The sequence below is a fragment of the Oreochromis niloticus genome, linkage group LG22, assembly GCF_001858045.2.
Source record: "Oreochromis niloticus isolate F11D_XX linkage group LG22, O_niloticus_UMD_NMBU, whole genome shotgun sequence".
Classification (NCBI taxonomy): domain Eukaryota; kingdom Metazoa; phylum Chordata; class Actinopteri; order Cichliformes; family Cichlidae; genus Oreochromis; species Oreochromis niloticus.
In genome coordinates, this window is record NC_031985.2 from 19808694 (window position 1) to 19826011 (window position 17318).

The 17318-nt window shown below is 40.4% G+C and overlaps 2 protein-coding genes across 3 annotated transcripts; both read right to left on the reverse strand.

Annotated features, from left to right (window-relative positions):
- Positions 1-756: 756 nt before the first annotated feature.
- Positions 757-10075, reverse strand: LOC100689836 (14-3-3 protein beta/alpha-A). Of its 2 annotated transcripts, none has more exons than XM_003444186.5 (6): positions 9925-10075; positions 7753-8066; positions 6133-6256; positions 5316-5479; positions 2459-2554; positions 757-2333 (listed from the first exon to the last, which is right to left on the reverse strand). In XM_003444186.5, the coding sequence occupies exons 2-6, from the start codon at positions 8062-8064 to the stop codon at positions 2256-2258; spliced, it is 774 nt and encodes a 257-aa protein (XP_003444234.1). In that variant the 5' UTR covers positions 8065-8066; positions 9925-10075; the 3' UTR covers positions 757-2255. The 2 variants fall into 2 exon arrangements, with proteins under 2 accessions (XP_003444234.1, XP_005478516.1); XM_005478459.4 differs by having other exon boundaries at positions 9855-9990.
- A 4323-nt stretch (positions 10076-14398) lies between these two features.
- LOC100712275 (zinc finger protein 706) lies at positions 14399-17229 on the reverse strand. Its single transcript, XM_003444101.5, has 3 exons — positions 17094-17229; positions 15272-15407; positions 14399-15146 (listed from the first exon to the last, which is right to left on the reverse strand). The coding sequence occupies exons 2-3, from the start codon at positions 15404-15406 to the stop codon at positions 15051-15053; spliced, it is 231 nt and encodes a 76-aa protein (XP_003444149.1). The 5' UTR covers position 15407; positions 17094-17229; the 3' UTR covers positions 14399-15050.
- Positions 17230-17318: the final 89 nt, after the last annotated feature.

Consider the following 17318-nt stretch of genomic DNA (forward strand, 5'->3'; position numbering starts at 1 on the left):
GGACATCCCAGCCAGGACAAGGAACAAGTATGGCTTGTTTTAAAGTTTACTTAGGAGAAACCCTCTTCTCTCTCTCAAAAGAACACGAGGACAGTTTAGGTCTTTGTTTAATTGAGTCTAAACAAAGATGGATGAGTTCTGGAACAATGTTCTTTGGACAGATGATTAAGATTAAGCATGGCGATGGAGGGGGTCATAAAATGGGCACATTGCACTCACTCATCCAACTATGAACACCTCTGTATACCAAAGCGATTTGTCTGATAACTAAAGCTTGACCAAAATTGGGGTCATTGTCTTGCTGCAGACGCAAGCACAGCAGTAAATCTACAACAGAATGGTTGAAAAACAAAGGAATCAAGGTGTTACAATGGCTCAGTCAAAGTCCACACCTCAACCTCATTCAAATGCTGTGGTGGGACTTTCAGAGGTGTGAATGCCTGCAAATCTCCATGAACTGAAGCAACACTGTAAATAAAAGTGGGCCAAAATTCCTCCATAACAATGTGAGCGAGTGATAAAGTTCAAATTAATGTAACCGAAATCTGTTCTACAAGCATATGATGTGCTTGATTTTTTTTTTTTTTTTTTTTTTAAAAAACACAGGACTGCTTGAAACCCTGTGGAAACTTTTCACGTCTGTATGGAACAGCCCTCATTTCATGCTCGGGCCATCTGTGGGTTTGTCTCAGTGCAATCAGTGAACCAACAATTCATGTCACACATGTAAAGAACAGAGAAACCGAGCACACAATCTTGAATCTTGAATGTTTTAATTCCACTTACATGAAAGCACATAACCAAATAACATACCCAAGAGCGTTACTCGCCGAATCCTGCATCCCAACTTTTTTTTTTAAAACCAAGATACTGTACTTAGAAGAAACTGGCACTACTTTGTGATCACTAAATGGCCTTAATGTAATTTCCTATCAACTTACCTAAATTCTCATTTTTATATTTGCCATGGTTTGAAATTTTGCCTTTTCAAAATGTACTTTCAAGGAAGATAAATGTAACTGTATTCCACCTAATTCTAAGCAGAAACTGCCAGTTTTAAAAGCGATGCCTAACCCTCACACCAGACTACTGAGAACCACATACATTCCAGGAGTCAAATCAATACTCAATAAGGGAATAAAATAAACAAAAGAAAATACAAAAAACACCTGAATAGAAAAAGAGTAGAAAGCCACATAAAAGCACATGGCAAAAAGTATCCTCTGCACTGCTGAAGAGATAAAATATCAAAAGTTACAGTATCGAGCCATTTTATCAAGTTGTTCACTTTATCTTAGGCTGTCTATATAGCTTGTCACATGGTATGCAAAACTGCAGGACATTACAGTCTACTCGTTTCACTGATGAGTGAAAAGATGTCAGTAAAATGGAATGTAACCCTCTCAACAAACCAAAAGTAAATTACAGCTTTTGTAAGTGGTCATTCATATAGAAAACCTTTCCTATGCCTGAAAGCACTGTAAAAACCCATTGAGCCATGACACATGTACCATCCATTTAATAAAAAAAAAAAAAAAAAAAAAAAAAATCTCTACCTGCTACACTGGACACTGACAGGGCCGTATGGATACAAGCAATACCGTAATAGGTGAAACCTGCCAACAGTATGTGTGTACTGCTATTGTCAGATGGAAAAAAAAAAAGTAATGAATTCAGACTACTGTGACCATTTTTTTTCCTTTTTAACACGTGCCTCAAAGGAGTTTTGTGGACCAAAGTGTCACAAAGGTTGTAAATGTTCAGTTCAAGTAAAAACATACAAATTATTATCAAAGTTACACTTCGAGGTTGGTTGGTTTGCTTTCCTGCAACAGCAGCGGTTTGCTACAGTGAATAAGGTTCGAGAGAATGGGGCAGATTTGGATCTAAAGGAGGGATTTCATTTGGACTAAAAGAGACAAAATTATTTAAAGGAAAAGAATTCAAAAGGAAATGAACATCCACTGGGTCGCACAATGAGTTATGTTAAAAAAAAAAAATAAAAACAACCAATCTATTCCATTCTTTTCCCTGTGGAGGTGTTGATACACTTAACACATACACTTCAATGCTTCAATGTATCTGCACACACATACTGTACTTTACACACTGAGAGTGGAGTGTAAACATACATATTTGTGCATGTATGTGGACACACAACCACACACACAACTTAGGCTGGTGAGAGGTAAAAAAAAAAAAAAAAAGAAAAAAAAGAAAAAGAAAACTGTGGGGTTTCTTTTCTCCTCTGAAGTTCAGTTCTTCTCTTCAGCTGGCTGCTCCCCCTCTTCTACCTCAATCCCGCCCTCACCGCCTGCGTCCGACATCCACAGCTGCATTAAAAAAAAAAAGTGCAGGATAATAAATTTAGCACTCACGTATAAGCATAAGGGAGAACTTTCAGGCCTAAAGCTTAATGGCAAATTTTAATATAGTTTCATCAAGAGGAGACACTCACAGTCAGGTTGTCACGGAGCAGCTGCATGATCAAGGTGCTGTCTTTGTAAGATTCAGTGTTGAGTGAGTCCAGCTTGGCGATGGCATCATCAAAGGCCTGGAAGACACATAGTGAAACAGTCTTGAAAGTTCCTACAGTGAGCTTGTATTGGCAGGGCCAAAAACAATAAGCTAAACAGAAAGCAACAACAAGCAGCCATTTATAGATCTCTAGGATAAAAGGGTATATCTGTTGTGCCTGATACTGTAAACTACTTTCACAGTGATTATATGGGGTGGTCTTTTAGAAACACAACTACAAGTGTTTGCACAAAACTGTGCTCTGACAGAGCATTTATTCACAAATCCATAAAGTTTTTGAATTATTTTAGCCTTTTCCTAACTTGATAAATTACTAATGTTTTAGTGCAGACAATTCCAGCCATGATGCATACAGGCAGGTGATGGAAGCGTCACTTGTCATGTTTGGTAAATGTTCACACCAGATGTGTACCTTGCACATCTGCGTTTCCTGTGACCTGGGCAGGTGAATAGCTTGTTCACTGTGCAAACAAACCGAATGGAATGGATCCTCTACTGTATCGGAATGTAAAAACAATACGTTCTGTAAACATCAACACAAGGAAGGCATAAAATGTATATATATATTAAAAAAAAAAAAAAAAAAAAAAAAAAAAAATCTAGTGGCGAGCCATTTTTATGCGACACCAGGAATGTCCGGACTACTGCGGTGTCCATCAAATTATTTATTTTTTCTTTCAATAGTATGATCTCTCATAGTGTCATGAAAGGTATTGCAGTGAGGTGCAGCTTTACCTGTGGTTGCAATGATATTTAAAAATAGAACAGGAGGCAGAACCTCAAGCTTTCAGGCTCCTCTTCTGTGGAACCAGCTCCCAGTTTGGATTCGGGAGATAAACGCCCTCTTTACTTTTATGATTACGCTTAAAACTTTCCTTTTTGATAAAGTTTATAGTTAGGGCTGGATCAGGTGGCCACAAACCCTTCCATAGTCATGCTGCTGGGGTATTTCAACGATGCACTGAGAGTTGGTTGTTGGCTGCCCCTGCCCGAGTCTGGTTCTGCCAGAATTATCCATCCGTCCATTCGCTTCCGCTCATCATTTTCAGGGTCGCGGGGGACGCTGGAGCCTATCCCAGCTGTCTTAGGGCGAGAGGCAGGGTACTCCCTGGACAGGTCGCCAGTCTGTCGCAGGGCTAACACATAGACTGGAGACAACCAATCGCATTCACATTCAGTCCCCCATTCACACCTATGGGCAATTTAGTGTTTCCAATTAACCTGTCCCCACTAACTGCATGTCTTCGGACTATATTCGCGTGGTTTCTCCCTGGGTACTCCAGCTGCCGAATTATCTTCCTCTTGAATGAGTTTTTTTTCTTTTTTTTTTTTTCCCTTAAAGTGACCTTTGTTGTGATTTGGTGTATATATATAAATAAATTTGAACTGAGTAGTGCTGTCAGCGTTAATCTTGTTAACATCATAACCACATTAACACGGCAAATCTCCATTAGCGAGTTAGCGCAGATCATCCGTGTGTGGGGCTGCATGGTGTCAACGCATTAGCACGGTTAGCTCGTTAACGTGTTGAAGCTGTCCAGCCCCACGCACAGGGCGATCCGCGCTAACTCGCTAATGGAGATTTGCTGCATTAATGCGGTTATGGCGTTAACGTCATTTTAACGAGATTAACGCTGACAGCACTAGAACTGAGCTGAAATTGAATTCAAAATAAGAGTCCGTTGCTTTATTGGAGGGTTTTAGTCTTCTTGCTTGGGCACAAGAAATTTCTAAATGATAATCATTAGCAGCTTTATTTTACTTTATGGCAGTGACTTTGGTTTAATAGTGTGAGGCGATACTAACAGATTCCATCTTAACCTAAATCTCACTTGGGCAAACTTTATTTTGATTTCATTGGTCACCGTGAAATAAAAGTCTGAATGAATTATATCACTATTTAAAAAACTTTAAAGCTTTATCCCACACCCGACAGTTACACTGTTACCACCATCTTCAGTCTTTGAGTGTCACGTGTCTCTATTGAGGACACGGACAACAGAAGACCCAACGGCCAAGCAGTCACTCCTGTTATACCCGTTTTACTTCTCTGAAGTCTGCTGGCTGTGACATATTCATAGTTCGTGCATTACAGTGCACTAAGCATGGTCACAAAAAAAGCCCAAAAGAAAACAGGCAAGCACAAAGACACCCATTCGAATTAGAGCGCTTACTGTCCGATCATTTGGACACAAGTGGACCCTAACAGAGTCATGGAAGTGGATTAATGTTGTCTTTGGTATCGATTACATTAATCAAGGGTCTGTACTTTTATCAGCAAATCCTCAGAATGCTGTGAAAAAGAAATGCTGCCTTTATTCCCCCATTTTTCAAGGTGTCCTTTAACAAAATCCTAAAGTATAAAGTACAATAAGCAGAAAAATTTAAAAGAGCCATCATCCTTTCCGCTGACAAACTAACAGTGTAGTTTCAAGCATGACCTTTTTTCCCCCCCCACACCAAAGGGTTAGGGTCATACCAATCAGAGTCAAGTCAGAGACATGGAGATTAGCAGCAATGTGAGGACCAGAGATAGCAGAATATCAATTTAATCTTCAGACACATGTCAATGATAAGCAAAAAAACCACTGAGTGACACTCAGCTACAAGTATTTATTATTTTTATGTATCCATAAGGTGATATGCATGACATTTATAATGGCCTCAAAATCAGTACCTGTACACCTCCGGTGGAAAAGTGATACTAACATCATTTTGATGAGTCTGAGGACAGTGCTTCTTAAAGAGAGGGACAACAAACAGAGGACCCTTCTTACCGTCTTGGCCAGTTTGCAAGCCTCCTCAGGCAGGTTTGCAATCTCGTAGTAGAAGACGGAGAAGTTCAGCGCAAGGCCCAGGCGGATGGGATGTGTAGCCTCCATTTCCTTTAGGCTGATGTCATAGGCATCCTGGTAGCCACCTTGTGAGTTCTTAACAATCTCTGCACAAGCAAAAAAGCAGATATGGTTTCAAATGAGAAAAAATATTTCTTGGAAACCATACACTGAATTTTTAGAAGTTAGACAACAACAAAAATACATTTTAAAAAAAGAAAAATGAAGTAAAATCATCTGATTGATATTTCTACTCAGCTCTACTGTCAAGTACAGGTCCTCAGAACCAAAAAAATGAAGTATCCAATCATTTGAAAGTGGACTATGATGGATATTTTATGGAATATGTAACAAAAGAACGCAATCTTTTACAAAACCACCCAAAATTAACAAAAGAAAATTAATCTAAAATGCCTTCTGGCAACTAGCAGCAGCCAACACCCTGCTGCTGCTGCAGTTGCCATGACAACCTCGCAGCAGCACTTGCCAGCATTTTGGCGGACAGTTGTAGGTCAAGGACGAGAAGCGCATCAGCATTCTGGCTAAAAACAACACCTGAACCAGTCCTAGGGTCTCCTACCCTAAAAAGGACTTTAAGGACGCCCAGTCAGCACACATTCATCCCACCAACCGACAGCTGTGTGACACACCACCGCATGGTTTTCATAAACCCTGAGCATAAGCACTCACTATCACTGCCTTGAGTGACTGCACCACAGGATAAGAAGATGGGGCGATGTATGACGTCTGTTTTATTTACCGTTCCTCTCGGCTCCGGTAGCCACCTCAGCCAGGTAGCGGAAGTAGTCTCCCTTCATCTTCAGGTAGAAGACTTTGCCCTCTGCGCCTGATGCTTTGGGGATCAGATATTTGTCGAGCAGGTCCTGCGAAAAGCAATGTGGAAGTTTAACTCTAAAGAACACGTGCAACACACACACACCCCAGCAGTTATAAGTGAGCCAGTGATATTTTTAACTCTTTTTCCCTAATGGCTGCCTCACTGGGCCAGGATGCTGTTATGGAGGTGCTCAGTATCATTCAGTTACTTCATCCAGAGGGGATTTCCTCACATGGTTGAATGTATTCCAAATCCACCACCATACACTGGAAGTCGCAACAGCAGTTCTCATGCTTTTGAGATCAACAGCGATCACTTATCTGCAGCAGGTGGAGAAGTGCTCCACATGCTGCTATGTAGAGCTCACCCAGGCTGCACTGCAGAACAAGAACTACTGTTTGCTGCAGTCCAACAGAGCTTTGCTATTTATTCTTTACAAAGTATACTTGGTAAATAATTTACAAACTTATAAAAAGATATTTAAGAGTGAATGTGTCCCCCTTTATATGTGCATTTCCCCATTTCCACCACAATTAACATCCAAATATGTAGGAAACACTGGACAGGTATGTTAAGAGTACACACCTGTCCAGTGAAACTATGTGCAGGGAACATTCCTCTTCCTTTAGCGTGGCTGCCGATCATATTCTAGGCCTTAAAATTCTAGGCTACACCCATCTGATTCGTCATGTGGACTTTGGCAGGAAGGGCTGAACTTTTTAGCCCCATTTTATGCGCTGCAATTTCAATGCGTACTGGACGCTTCCTGTGTATAAGTTAATATAAAACGTCAAAGACAGTTTCATTTGAGTAAAAACTCACCTTACCTTATAGTAGAGCTAGATATGCTTTACAACATGCAAACTTTTGTCTATGGAATCAAATCAGTGTAGTGGGCCTATATGTTTAAGCTTCCTTTTAAAGGTCACAGGGTCACAGGGCTGTGTATCTGCAAATACAGGATGTATCCAAACTACCCAAATACTGAAGTTTATCTGTGTGATATTCAAACAACTGCTAGGAAGAGAGCCTTCATTTGCCTACTTGGTGCTTGGTGTTCATAGCTCCAACTGTGTAAGATGGGCCTAAATACCACAGCTAAGATATTCAGAGGTGAACAGCGACGTAAGTAAAGCCATATTAACCTAGACAAGTGCTTGTATGCTGAGAACTATGACTAATATTTAAATCCTGTTAGCTGCAGGTTTATATTGTCCCTCTTTAGATCCCTACCACATAAACAAGCACCACAACATACCTGTAGGTGTCACTAATGTGTAAAAAGCATGGTTCTACTACTACTTTTTGTAAAGGATGTGTGTTTGCGTCCACTCATAAGGAAGCTGTTCTTTTTAAATCGCTGTGGATGTTGGCTTTTGCTGCTTGATTATGATTACTAAAAAATATATATATACACTAGACAGAGGTGACCGAGACAGGCCACTATCTGAATACAGGTTGGACTAATACAAAGAGGAGCAGCTTCTGTGCATTTATATTTTCTTGCAACAAGCATTTACCCTCAACACCTCTGCTCCTTACCCGAACTTCCTGGCAGATCTGTTTGAGCTCCCCCTCGATCTTCTCTCTGTACTCCTTGACCAGCGTGGCCTTCTTTTCGGTTTCAGGCGTCTTTTCGGCTTCAGTCTTCTGCTCGATGCTGGAGATCACCCTCCAGGAGGACCTTCGAGCTCCGACCACATTCTTGTAGGCAACAGAGAGCAGATTGCGCTCCTCATTGTTGAGCTCCTGGTCCAGCTCTGTGACAGCCTTCATGGCTGCAGCCATGTCCTCATAGCGCTCAGCCTGCTCAGCCAGTTTGGCCTTCTGTACCAGCTCCTCTCTGTCTGCCATGACTGTCATGTGGGGGTGGAGGAAGGAGAGAGGAAAGGGAGTCAGGAAGGACAAAACAAACAGGACAGGAGTTAAGGACGGTGCGTTAATGGAGGCCAGGCAAAGAAATTGTAGCGAGAGACAAAGTAGATTTCATCACTAAAGGTGAATAACGGAGGACTACTGTAAAAGTAAATGTGCTGTTATTCCAGCATAACCTCATTTCTCAGGTATGTGTTAAACATTTTGACTGTGAAGACATCCCCATTTTTAACAAAAAAATATACATGTATATATTACAGTTAGTTAACTGTTAGAAAATAGAACATTTATAACCTTGAAGCATATTACATAATCAAAAACTCTGACAGGACTGTAGCTAAAATAACAGTGTGTCGGCTGTTAAGAATTCATGGGAACACTGGGTGTGTCCACACCAGCAAAGCACCTTTTTTTTTTCTCAAATACAAATCAATCTGCTTGTCTTGTCTGCACTCGATCGGGCACAGACTTGATTTAAAGTGGTGACTAAATCATTTGGAATCTAAGTCTTTAGAAATGCAAAGGGGAAAAGTGCCTATAATCACGACTTGTACAGCAGACACAGTTTTAGGCTTCTTCTGACTCACTATCCTGAAGACAAGAATAGGCAAACTGTCATAATAGATTACAGGAAAAGTGTAGCCAGCATGTAAAAAAAATTATAAGTGGTTATGAAATTCCAGAAAATTTACATTAGATGATTGACATTTCCCCAGAAATCAGTGGTTATTTTTTTTATTAGTTTACGGACTACTTTATATCATTTAGTCCTTCCATCAAAATGTCCCAAACCATAAGGTGACACCATTGTCCGTTTTCCTCTACAGCCAGTTAACTAACATGCATGCCACAGTCCTGAGCTAATCTCAGACTAGTTGTATATTAACTTCTGTCAGTCAACAATCTGTTATAGTTTTAACTTAAATGATTGTAAATCGGCTCAGAGCACAAGAAAGGAAGTCTAATTTACTGTAGTAGAATACATGCTGAGCAACTCGTTTCCTTTTTTTTCCTGTTTTTTTTTAATGTAGACCCCTTTACAGGTAAAAGATCCTGCAGTATAAAAGGACTACGTGTGCCAATAGATGTGCAGCCTGTTTACAAACCTGCCTTGAATAAAAAAAATATTTAAAAAAAAAAAAAATCCCAAACCTATGAATTCATCATTTCAAAATCCACAAAATGGGTGAGAAAATTTTCCTGCACGCTGCCACCTGCACCCCTTAGAGGAATGTCGGCCACCCAGTTTCACGTCACACTCATTCACACACCTGCCCACCCAGCGCGTACCATGTAAGGCAAGAATGCAAACCGAACAAAAAAAATCTGTTTCAAAAGAGCTTAATAAACGATATGGATTACACAGTCTCTGCGTTTAATTTGGGGAAAGGTTCCTAACGCTGCAGGCGGCTATAGGATAATAAGTGTGTCACTGAGTCGGTTAGAGGAATGAAAGGAGCCTCGCTTCGTTCAGTCCTCAGTGAACGCCCTTTTTCGCTTCCCGGAAAGCAAACCAGACCGCTTCTTCTAGCCACAGTTATTCTCATCTTTTAGACTGCTTCATTCACAAAAAAAGGCCGCTTAGCAGGGCCGAGAGGCGTCCTCTAAAAACAACGAGTGAAAAAAAATAGATGGGTTAACGTTGCCGTAAGTAACGCTTCCCTGTCAGGCGAGCGCCGAACAATGACTGAGCAGCGCGGAGCATCAACGATTTCCACTTACAGCCGCTAGATGCGGCAATTAATGCAGAGTTTAAAAAGATGCCTTACCAGAAGCACAAGCAGCGACTCTTTGGATAAAAACACCACCGAGCAACAGCAGTAAATAGATGTAACTAACCTGCGAGTGTCGTTAGACGGTGTTGTTCCTGATTCCCGGCCGCACAGCTGATGATCTCTCCCGCTCATCCACGGGGTTTCCCTCCAATCAAAGACACGGCAGCAGGGTCGAGCCCGGATGGATGACGTAAGAAGAGAGTTGCTATGGTAGCCAAATCTAAGGGCAAAATTTTTTAAGACTGCGCCGAATGAGCAAAAAACAAACAAACGAATTTCACAGAAAATTAATAAAAATAAGATTATGATAATGTAAAACACTATGTAAAAAGTCTTCTAAATATAGATTTTATTTTTTTTATATTTACGTACAAACGGCATAAACGCTTGGTTTGTCGGGTACGCCCGCAAGGATGCTTGGGAGATGTAGTTTATAGTTATTATAAATCAAATGAAACATTTCAGAAGAATTTATACTTCTGAAATGTATCTACCATACTTATATCTATCAAGACACTGAAAGGAAACACGTTTGTGTTTAAAAAAAATAAATCCTTTGTGAGTGTGTGTGTTTGTGTGTGTGAAAGGTCGTTATGCAAGAAGATAGAAGCCAGGAGGAGGAACCCGGAAGTGGGGCAGGACTGATATAAAGTGGTTTTGTCTACCTTATTATATTTTCAAACGAGCATATTATTGGCCCGTGGCTTACATATTAATGTCGTAATTTCAGTTTCACTCTCATAATTTGCCGTTTAATCTGCCTTTACGGCCGTTTGTGTTAGCTGCGCACACCTGCCCACAAAGAATATGCATTTTTACTGAGACTGAAAACGTGATAAAAACGATTATGATAACGTGTGCTCTCATTATATGGCGTTACTTTTAGAAACAAACACTAAAATCGCAAAATGGAATTTAATTGTTTTTAATCCAGAAAAAGCTGCAAATAGCGGTGTCTTTGTACACCTTTATCATGAAAAAGTATACCCATCAGAGCTTTCTACAAGGAATGGTCTAACATGTAAAGAGAGGAACTGATAAAATGAGGAAATTATGCAAAATAATGTTGGTATCAAGCTAATATTATGTACACTGAAACTGTTTTATTAAATACATAGGTACTGTGGCTCTTCTCAATAGAAAGGCGTCTTCATCCAAATGCCTTGACCCGTTCAGTAGCCCAGACTTCAGGCATGTTTTTCTAGTTATTCTAGTTAAACAAATTTCAGGTTATGGTCTATTGTGATGAATCACTTCCACTGACCTTGTAAAACTGGTTGAAAGTAGCAACGGTCCAACCAAGTCTGTTATCGGGGTTATCAGATGAGTAATGGGATGGATGAAGACACCAATCAGACCCAGCAGAACTTTCTTAGAGACATAAATCATGCACAGAAGTTTTAGAATTGGAGGTGTGCTAATCAGTGGCCAAGCAGAACTACAGGAAGTAGATAAGCAGTGTTTGACAAATACAAATAAATATTCCCAACCTCCTGCTGGACATATTGATCACTAGCTTTTATTACACCACACATAAACTAAATGAAAGTGGTGCTCTCCAAAATACTGTTCCACAGAAACACAGAAACAACACAGCAGGTGCCACGATGCCCAGACGCTGGAGTTGAGCTGGTGCTTCAGTGTTTCTTTCTCACCAGTGCAATGAGAGCTGAAAATAGATGATCTATAGCCAGAGGGAAATTCTTAACCTAATTAAGTTGCAACAAGTTTGTATGAGTGCTCTCATTTTTTTTCCTGTCACTCTTGCATGTTGAGATCAAAGACAGGCTGTAAAAAAAAAAAAAAAATCTCAGATATGTGTACGTGTTTATATGAATGAACATGTGTTGCGTTTTTGATTCACAAGTTTACAGATGGGAAGGCAGGATGTGGATTATGTGTGAGGAGGCTGGGGAACAATGTGGGTTGTGAGTCATTTGGCCGAGCTGCTCAAACAACTAAAGCAACAGGCATCGTGTCACTGACCGTGGTGTGTGTGTGTGTGTGTGTGTGTGTTTGTTACTTCTGAGTAGTCAGAATTAAAGGAAGTCAAGCCACATTTCCCCCTAAATGATTTAATTATGACAAAGAAGACAGATGGTGTGGTCTTTATGGTTTGAGTGACTTCACACATGAAGTGCAATGGTGTAGTTGCAGCCATGTCTGCATTGTTAGCTTACACACTAAATTCTTGCAGTTATTGTGTTTCAGCTGAAGTGAAGCGTTTGTCATTACTGGACATGTTAAAGACCTCTTTATGAAGACTGAGTTGCTTAATGTTTTAGAGGTTTTTGATTGTTAACTGCTGCACTTTGAGCCATTTCAGCTGATGCAAGGTAACAGTTGCACCATTTGAACTTGTTTTTGATATTTGGTACCAATTCTGTCACTTCCTGTACATATGTGTATTTAAACCGGTGAGTGAAGCACTGTGTGGCTGGGAGAGGAGATTAATTTATTCAGTTAAAAATGTCAGAACCTCCTGGGATGATGTTCATGTCAGCTGCCAGTTACTCTCTGTGAGTCATCCTGCCATCCCTACAGTTAAAGCTCTGTATTCAGATACATTCAGTACTTGGTGGGTGAGAGCTGATGACACATAAATGACATTCATTTAAATTAAAGTTTTATGATTTTCCTCATTTTCTGTCACACAGTAAATACTATTAAAGTGGTGGATGCTTATAATAAACCGGGCCTGCCTACATGCGAGTAAGCTGTAAGCCAAAAACTCAGGCTTCACACATTTTTTTCTACTCCCAGGGTGTGTCTGGCATTACTCACTCAGCCTATGCAGCACACCCAAAGCATCCCACACTGCCTCAGAAAAGGAGTGTAAAACCAGTGGTCATTATCCAAGCACTGTATGCTGTCATGCAATGAACTGAAGTAAAAAAGACAGCCTGACAGTCACATGACCAATAATGTAATAACTATGTAACTACCAGTATTTATTTATCCAGCCTGTTTACATCTGTTTAGCTCTAATTGCGCAACAGTAACTATGTAATTAACACTGAATTAGCGCAGAGAAAATGAGGTGAAAGATGCTCTATTGGTTTGAAATCCGGTGACTATGGAAGCCATTTGAGTACATTGATCTCATTGTGATGTTCAAGAAGAAAGTTTGAGATTATTTAAGCTTTGTGATATATAATTACGTATCAGATGGGTACACTGGTCATGAAGGGATGGCCATGGTTAGCAATAATACTCAGGTAGGCTGTGGAGTTTAAACAATGTGCAGCCTGAACTATTGATACAAGGCATGATAGGTCTATACCTTCATGTTATTGACACCAAGTTCTGATTCTACCATCCTAATGTCACAAAAGAATTTGAGACCAAACGATTTTCCAGTGTTCTTCCAGTTTTGGTGAGCTTGTGTGAATTGTAGCCTCAGTCCCCTATTCCTACCTGACAGGAGTGGCGCCCTGTGTGGTCTTCTGCTGCTCATCTGCTTTTAGGCTCAATGTTTGCGTTCAGAGATGCTCTTTTGCATATCTTTGTTATAGTGAATGGTTACTTGAGTTGCTGTTGCCTTCCTACTAGCATTCTCCTCTGAACTGTGACATCAAAAAGCTGTTTTCACACAGAAATGTCACTGGACATAGCCATCTGTCAATAAGAGGAAATGTGGGAAAATCCCAGTAGATCAGCAGTTTCTGAAATACTCAAGAGTAGCCCGTCTAATACCAATAACCATAAACCGCTTAAATCACTTTTTTTTTTCCCCCATTCTGATGCTCAGTTTGAACTTCAGCAAGTCATCTTAACTATGTCTACATGACTAAGACATGAGAAGCAGCAAATCAGAGAAAGTCAGATTAAAGTTAAAGGAGCTCAAAGAGCTTGTTTCACACAGGATGCACTGAGGAGCTGTACAGAGGCTCAATATAAGATGCATAAGAAAGAATTTGAACTGTGAATCTAGCAGAGTGCAAAAAATAAAAACATGGCACTGGAAATGAGCTCCAGAGATCCACTTTAAAGCAGTTTTCACGAATGAAATCGAGGCATTGTTGATAGACTCATGCCTGGACTTGTTCAAGGTTGTCCTTTCCTCACTTATAGCCCAAAACAGGAGATAATCCCATCTCACTATTGGAAATACTCAGTTTGGTTTAAGAAAAGGCGGTGCCTGGAAAGAGTGGAGCTGGACGCCCACTCGCTCGCTGTGAATCCACAGTAATTGCCCAAGCTAGTCTCACAATCGGACATCACACAGACTTTGACTCAGAATCTGGGCAGAACAAAGACCATTAATACCGAAGGGCAAACACGTTCTCACATGCAGCCTCGCTGAGTAATAAGAAAAGAAACAGTCAGGTTTAGAGGGCAGGAGAAAGTGAAAAGAGCAGCAGAGAAGTGCTGTCACTTTGGAAGGAAGACAATAAATTACTCGGCACAAAATTAAACAAGCGACACACAAGCAGAGTGAAGGAACACAGGGACTGTTTGTGACAACATTACCTGCTGAAACATAATGTATCAGTGAATTCATCCTTGCCACAAAACATTATCACACAAAGCAGAGCTACAACAAAGTGAACCTTTAATAAAAATGACTTAACAATTCATCATTGGAGCGTACATTCATTGGTTTACAATTTATCCAGCAGCTTGGAAATGGCTATCAAAATGTCACTTTTTTTAACTGAAACAATTACGAAATTACGATGAACTAAAATGAGAATATGCAGTAATAACCAGGCAGACAGGACTGAGGACGATTTACGCTCTGAGCACTTATGGATAAAGATTCACAGTCCCCGTTTCCATTCAGCGCTCAAAGCACTAATTAAGAAGATGAGGTCAGTTTTGTCACCGCTGTAACTTCAGCAAACACTGTACGTTTACCTCGAGCACGTAAAGGTTCGATCAATCCACCAAAGCTAAAGCGTAAAGAGACACGAGAGCGGGCAGCAAGAAATACTCCGATACGCCAGTTTGTTCAGGGAAGCTGAACAAGAAGCTATCTCCTTTTACAACTTTTTATCGTTCACACATCGTACAGGTCTGCTGTGACATGTATTCGAAGACGAGCACACAGGACTCGACCCGGCCTGTTAAAGAATTAATAGACAAGTGCTTCATGTTGGTCACGTGAAATCATCCGTTGCTGTCAGACTGAGACGAGAGCAGAGCCGGCACAGGGTTGAAGATTTTAGTATCCATGTCGACGACCACCTACGCCTCCACTCCCTCTAACTCGGGGGGCAGAGGGGATTTTGGGTGTTTGCTCTCAAAGTGCTGCTTGAAGGTTTTGGGGTCTGGCATCTGAGACTGTGAGAAGAGATGAAACATCCTACATTTGTTAAAGGAAAGGAGGACTTGGAGGAAAAGGCACTGCATTTGGTTTCAAATATGACTCCTGCCCTCATATGGGAGTTCTGAGGGGTCATACTTACTCTGCACACAGAGCAGGTGAATACAAGCGCTGCCTTGGCTGCCGTCTTTTGATCGTGACCTTTGGCCTTCTTCATCTCCGCCTGCTTCTTGGCGTTTTTCTGCTGGGACTGAATCTTCTGATGCCCTCGTGCCATGCTGGGAAAGCAGAGAGAGGAAGATATAAGGACAGAATACTTATGCATGAGCAATCAGTAAGTAAACAACTAATTACGGTTATTTTTGTGTGTAAGGAGCAGCTTAATAATACCATGTTTGCTCATAAACAATGAGAAAAGAGTGATCAATCAAGGACAGTGCAAGGACTTCCTTAAATGCAGTTTAGGGTTTAATGCAGCAGTGTCAAACATAAGGCCTGGGGGTCAAAAGAGGCCTGCCACAGACTCCAAACGAGCCCACTGAATGGCTTTGGAAAATGTGAAGTATGGCATAAATTTGGGACTTTTAACTGTATTTTAAGTTTCAGTTTCATTACCTTCACTGATAAACATCACCCTAATGGTCATATTACACCAAATTAAGTTATAGATAAACAATCACATGACAAAAAAAACCCCATATTTTTTTCACTGTCTACTATAGAAATGTATGCTTAATTTTCTCCTTTATAAATACATGACAGCCTGGGCAATGATTTCCTTCAGCATTTCTATATCAGCTTGAAAAACTGAGACATACTGTTGAAATTGGACTCTTTTCCTTATGTAAAGGGATTAAATATGTAGTTAAACTTCTTTATGCTGACAGAAACGCTGATTTCACTGCTTCGGCCCACTTAAGATCAACATGAGCTTTATGTGGCCCACAATGTAAAATAAGTTTGACAGTATTAGTGCACTAAACATTACAAACACTTACCATTGTGATTTTCTCATTTCAAAGAGAAAGTAACTTTCTCCCTTTTTGGGGGACCAGGACCAGTTTGGCAGCTTTATGATACAAGATAATTACATTTTGGCATTTTTACAAGAGTCACAACCAAAGGAACAAGTTTTCGCATGCTCTCACAGGCTTTTAAATGTTGATCTTAGCTTTAATTGACTAGTTTAGCCTGTTCTCTGCAGATCATATTGTCAGTGAGTGAGAACCTTGCTTGATAACGGTTTGGGTGGATACCAGTAAAAGTTTGGTTATGCAACCAAGATATCTGTGAGGCTCATAACTACAGGACAAACAGTCACTGTGTGTGTGGCACATTTAACCCATAGACCAAAAATAAGGTTCAGCTGAACAACAAATGAATGCTTGGCCACAAAAAAGTAACAGATTTTATCATTTAGATTGCTTTTAGGGGGCACATTAATCAAATGACCCCCCCACTGTGACTGATAGACAGCACTGTGGGGTCCAGGGACTTGGTAATGTGGCCTTGCTCACTAGACGCTTCCATAAATAGCCCTCTGTTGGTCAGCAATGTTATGAAGTGTTGTAAAACCACGTTAACGCCATTTTTTAAACAAGCTGCTCTTTAAAAACTAAGTAGTTCCACTGGTTCCTGTTAGTTAGTCATTAAAAAATGGCTAATGTCGGTGGTATATTTACTCAGCTCTTACTGCTTTTTGAGGTTTCGTCGTTTGTCTGCTGCTCTCCTCTGTTTTACAACATAATTTGCAAACGTCCTCTCATGTTAACCCCACTTTGTCTTCACTAATCCAGCTGCTAGCTGACAGTTGGTAGCATTTACACTGTACGTGCTATTCGTGTTAGCTTCGCCGGTTTAACCATATGGAGATTTCACTGCTCGCCGGGATTAGCATTCTTACAGACAAGCTGTATACTCTTATATTATAGCTAATAAATGTTTACAGAGATAAGAGCCCTTACCTTTTAAAAATGGGAGTACGTGTCGTTTGCTAGGTGCCTACACACTCAAATGTGACAGCTGCTCAGTTCACACTGACAGGTGAACGTCACGCTCCGTTCATTGACCATGACAAGAGTCGGTAATTATATACTTTCACTGCTTTTAGCGACTAAAAATGTTTACTTAAGCGCTTGTATTTGGACAAAAATTATAAAAACAACATACAAGATAAAACATTTTCTCAT